The sequence below is a fragment of the Tursiops truncatus genome, chromosome 3 (genome assembly GCF_011762595.2).
Source record: "Tursiops truncatus isolate mTurTru1 chromosome 3, mTurTru1.mat.Y, whole genome shotgun sequence".
Lineage (NCBI taxonomy): Eukaryota > Metazoa > Chordata > Mammalia > Artiodactyla > Delphinidae > Tursiops > Tursiops truncatus.
Window position 1 is genome coordinate 153,010,126 of NC_047036.1, and position 4,901 is coordinate 153,015,026.

General features: G+C 49.0%; 1 protein-coding gene across 1 annotated transcript; it reads left to right on the top strand.

The window, feature by feature from the left end:
- The first annotated feature begins 1,240 nt into the window (after positions 1–1,240).
- Positions 1,241–3,835, top strand: PROP1 (PROP paired-like homeobox 1). Its single transcript, XM_004322404.2, has 3 exons — positions 1,241–1,349; positions 2,532–2,764; positions 3,497–3,835. Exons 1-3 carry the CDS (start codon positions 1,241–1,243, stop codon positions 3,833–3,835), a joined length of 681 nt encoding a protein of 226 aa, XP_004322452.1.
- Positions 3,836–4,901: the final 1,066 nt, after the last annotated feature.

Below are 4,901 nucleotides of genomic sequence, written 5' to 3' on the forward strand. Positions count from 1 at the left end.
CAGTGTGTCCTAAAGGACCCTAGAGTCCTAGGGTATTGTGCTGTCTTTAAAGGGTCAGGATGTCCCAAGGATGTCAGAATGTACTTCTTAGATCTAAGTAATCTCAAGAAGCAGAGTACTGCATGTATCAGGGTGTCCTGACTGCTCAAGGATGCTGGGTATGTCAGGGTTTCCTTGAAGAATCAGGTGGTCAGGATGTCATGGGAATCTCAGTCTTCTGCAGAGTCCTGAGGTCCAGGGAGATCAGGATGCACCTGGAATACAGATGCTCTTGAGGTAAGTGCTCTCTGAATAGCTGGGTGACCTTGGAAGGTCATGGAGTCCTGGGGGATTCTGGGTGAATGAGAAGGTGACATTTCGGAGAGGAAAGCAGAAAGTACTTGAGAACTGTGGTGTCCAGGAGACTCATCCTATGGTTCAGGTTGTCCTGACGGGGTGTCCAGTGTATTCTGAGAATCAGGATATCTATGAGGGGCCAGAATGTACTTGTGTTTTTTAGTTTTTTAGTTTCCTGGAAAGAAGTTTTTGGGAATCACCCACATACCGAGACACAAGGCAGGCCCTACTCCTGGTCTCCATTTGCACACCCTCTCCTTCTCCTCTCATGATGAGGTTCTGAGGAGGGGTCTCAAGAGGAATGTATTTTCTCTTCCTTCCCCTGCCTGCTCCCAGGAGGCGATTTAACAGGACAAAAGAATTTGGTCCTCTGGGAATATGAGCTCTTGGCCCCAGTCCCTGGACCCTCCAACAGAGCACCTTCCTTCATCCGGCTTGTGATCCTCCCCTGATGATGAGGGCTCTGGTGACCAGGCAATGATTGGATGGGCCCACAGGGGTGAGGAACAGGTCACTCCTCCAAGGCTCAGGGAGAAAGAGTTAGTGTGGGATTGCAAGCTGGGAAAGTAGGCAGCTGAGAGCAAAAGGAGAGAACAGCATCCCAGAGAGAAGGGGCAGGGGGAGAAAAGTGGAGACTAAGAGAAACAGGGTGAGGACAAGGCAGAATGAGATGATAAGCAAAGGAATGGGGAATTAGAAATAGAAATAAAAGTTAGAAAAAAGGAGAGAGGGGGAAAAAGTTCTATCTATAGCTACACAGGGAGAGAGATTCAGAGAGAGGTATAGACAGGGGGAAAACAGTGATATACAAGGCATAGAGGGGAACAGAACCAGAGAAAGACTGATCCAAAATCAGAGACTCAGGGACACGAGACTGGGCTGTCTTTGGTCTTTGTTGTGAGCCATGGATGCAGAAGGGAAGAGTGAGCAGGGTAAACAAAAGAAGGGGCGAGTTTGCAGCAGTCTCTGGCCCGAGGGCTACGCAGCCGTTGGGACTTCGACCTCCACGGTGGGTGAGTGAATCTCTGGGGTGGTCCTGAGGAAGCAGCAGGTGTGCATTCTCCATGCCCAGGCTCCATGGGCCAATGGTTCGCCACGAGGAGAGTGAAGAGGAGAAATAAAAAAACAGAATCCTAGAATGTTTAAAACAAGGGAGTCTTAGAATACATGGGGTGATACAACTCCTTTGCTTTACAGAGTGGCACACTGAGGCCCTGACTGATGAGGAAGGGGCAGAGGCAGAGCTGAAATCTGTCTCCTCACTCCTGACCTCAGTTTGCCCACTGCACTGTTTTCTCCAAGGAAGAGATTTGGAGGGTCCAGGGCTTTGGATCCGAGGAGAGCAGGGGGCTAAGGTGGGCAGTGAGCACTGGGTAGGGACTACTCACTGGGTCCCCATGGGGATGGGATCCTCCAGATATCTTTTCTCTGTGTGTGCCTCCCAGGTGTTTCCTTTTGCTCCTGTTCTCTATTCCCTAGCTGGCTCTCAGACTAATTAGTGTGGGGGCTTAGTGAGCCTGTAGGGAGAAGAGGCAAGCCTTTCCCACGAGCTCAGGTTCCTGCAGCCTGGTGGCCAGGCCAGGACTGGGATAGGGGAGAAGATGAAATGTATGTGTGAGGAGGGTGTGTCTGAGTAGAAGAGTGAGGAATGTTTCATCTTCCCAGGTAGAGGGAATAGGACAATGGGAACAATATAAAGGTTTAAGTTGCATGTGAACCATGAGAGCAGGGAGCAACTAATAGGGGTCTTAGACAGAGACCTGGGCAGTTTGTTAGGTTGTCAGAGTGAATAGGAGATCCACAGGGTGAGACCCAAGAAGGTGGTATGTGTGCTGAGAGAGGTGAAAGGCTATGGAGGGGCATGCCTTACATGGGGATGCATCCGGGGGTGTGTAATAGGTAGTGGGCACAAGGTGCAGAAGTGAGGCAGAGGGAGCGTGAGTGCTCAGGACAAGTGAGTCTGAGGGGCGGACTTCATGTCGAGAGGGCAGCATGGGTTAGGGGACTCAGAAGTGAAGCAGGGTCAAGGCTGAGCTGGATTCAGCTAATTCTGAAAGCTGAAGAATTTCTGGTCAGGGCAGAGTGTATGAGCAACACACTGGGTCCTAGTAGAATCTGGAGGTTCCAGCATATGTGGTCTGGGATGGATGGGTGGTCCATGCGGCAGCAAACTCTCCCTCCCCCCTCCTTCTCAGACATGAGCACTCAGCCCTACAGGAACCTCTCTGGTGTAAGAGTGGGGAGACCAAGTCTTTGCTCGCAAGGAGAACAGAGGGGTCGCCCACACTCCCGGCGCCGCCACCGCACCACCTTCAGTCCAGCGCACTTGGAACAGCTGGAGTCAGCTTTTGGGAGGGACCAGTACCCTGACATTTGGGCCCGAGAAGGCCTCGCCCGGGACACAGGCCTCAGCGAGGCCAGAATCCAGGTGATGGCCCAGGATCCTCCCCCTACCATCCCCTGAAGAAATGCAGATTCGGTGATTGGCAACTACTGGGGCATAAATTCTCAGGGCACTATAACCCTAACCCAAATGTTCACCAGAACAGAGTCTTACCCAAGAGTCAGCATAACCTCATCTACATCAGGAATGTCACTTGAGTTTAACCTTGGAGCTAACCTAATCTAACTTGAATTTCAATATCAAACCCCAACCGTAACAGTGATGTGAACTCCAACAGAAATTCAATCCTAACTATTCACACACGTATGCAACCTTGTCCCTAACCATGGCCTTGAAACTCAACCTGATGCTCAATTCTAACCATAGAGTTAGTTAATCTTAAGAATAAACTGTACCCTAAATCTAACCTGGTCTGTAACAATTAAACTCATCCATAGTCTTAGTCTCTAATAACCCTAGCGGAAATTTCCCATTCTCTGTGGAGGTGAAATGCCACTGTGTCATGTTTATCTCTTTCTTTTTACAAGTTGACATTTCTTACTCACCCAAAGTTGTAGCAGGGCAAATTTAGACATGGAATGGGGGAATGGTGTGGGTCTTGCTTTGTCACTAGTCCTGGTTCAACTATGCCTTCTGCAAGAGCTTTACTTCCTCTGGGGATGTGGGGGAGTCTTATGCCCTATACGTCTGTAGCCGCATATGACAATGCCACCTATTTGAGACAGAGGCTCTGATGTGGCTATTCTCCCTCCTCAGGTCTGGTTCCAGAACCGCAGAGCTAAGCAGAGGAAACAAGAGAGGTCACTGCTCCAGCCACTGGCCCATCTGTCTCCTGCCACCTTCTCCGGTTTCTTGCCTGAGCGCCCTGCTTGCCCCTACTCCTACCCAACACCACCTCCCTCAATGACCTGCTTCCCTCACCCCTACAACCATGCCCTTCCCTCCCAGCCCTCTAGTGGTGGTTCCTTTGCTCGACCCCACCAGTCTGAAGACTGGTACCCCACCCTGCACCCAACTCCTGCTGGTCATCTGCCCTGCCCTCCACCCCCACCCATGCTTCCCCTCAGCCTTGAGCCACCAAAGTCCTGGAACTAAAGTTAAACAAGTACTGATAAGGTAATTTCCCAGCCTGTGGCCCTCACAAAACAGAGAAAACTGGGTGGTTTCCTTTCCTTCTAAGGGTGAAGTAGAAATATGGTGAGGGACAGCTCAGAGACTGGGAATGTTAAAATGGGAGCTCATGATGAAGGCTCACTGTGCTGATTAACTGAGTGAATTTAAGGAGGTGAAACTACTGGAAGATATAGGTAAAAAGCCCCAGTGGAGGTGACTGGTGGAAAAGTGGCATTGAGGGAAGCAGTGGTTGCTGCTGGTGGATGGAAATGGTTGAAGGGGATAGAACTTTTGGGACTTCACTCATTGAGATCACAGTTGAGGACCTTCACCCCATTGTTTCTAGCTGATTTCAATAAGGCTTTTTATTTAAAGTCTACCTATACAACCCTTCCCCATCACCACCATCTGAATCCATCATTAAGTTTTGTTTACTCTGTCTTGGAAATAGCTCTTGAATTTATTCCTCTCCTTTCTGTTCCAGCAGACACTTTGCTTTTTCTGGCCTCACGTTTTCTGATTAATTCTCCTCCTTGGTTCCCTTAGCTCCAGCCTTTCCCATTTCCAACAGACTTTGTAAATCTGATCATCAAATATTAGCTCTCCAGTGTCTTATAAGCAATAAATAAATAATACCTGATTTGCTAAGCCTGTAAGAGTCTTCAATGTTACCTTCAATATAACTTGCATGTGGTTTTGTTATTGAGCAAGGGCTCCTGTGACTGCAGCACAGAAAGCCAAACTCTGACAGCCGATGTTTGCAGTAAAGTAAGGGTTTATTGCAGGGCGCCAAGCAAGGGAGTGGGAGACAAGCCTCAGATCTGCTCCAACCTGGCCTTTGAGTTGGGAGTGTTTTTAAAGAAGAAGAAAAAAGAAGTTGGAATTAATCATCGTCTTGTGACATCTCTTAAGCACAGTTGTAGAAGTCAGGATGTTTCCAGTTTACAATTCTCTAGCCACCTGGGGGATCTGTGAGCTCATCCTGCTCTGGAGAAACATCCTGAGTTTGTGTGTTAATGATGATATCTACAACAGCAATTTTAGTACA

Coding starts and splice junctions, on each gene's coding strand:
- PROP1 (XM_004322404.2), top strand. CDS start 1,241: ATGGATGCAGAAGGGAAGAGTGAGCAGGGTAAACAAAAGAAGGGGCGA. Junction 1,350..2,531: donor GACTTCGACCTCCACGGTGG/GTGAGTGAATCT, acceptor CCTCCTTCTCAG/ACATGAGCACTCAGCCCTAC. Junction 2,765..3,496: donor TCAGCGAGGCCAGAATCCAG/GTGATGGCCCAG, acceptor CTCCCTCCTCAG/GTCTGGTTCCAGAACCGCAG.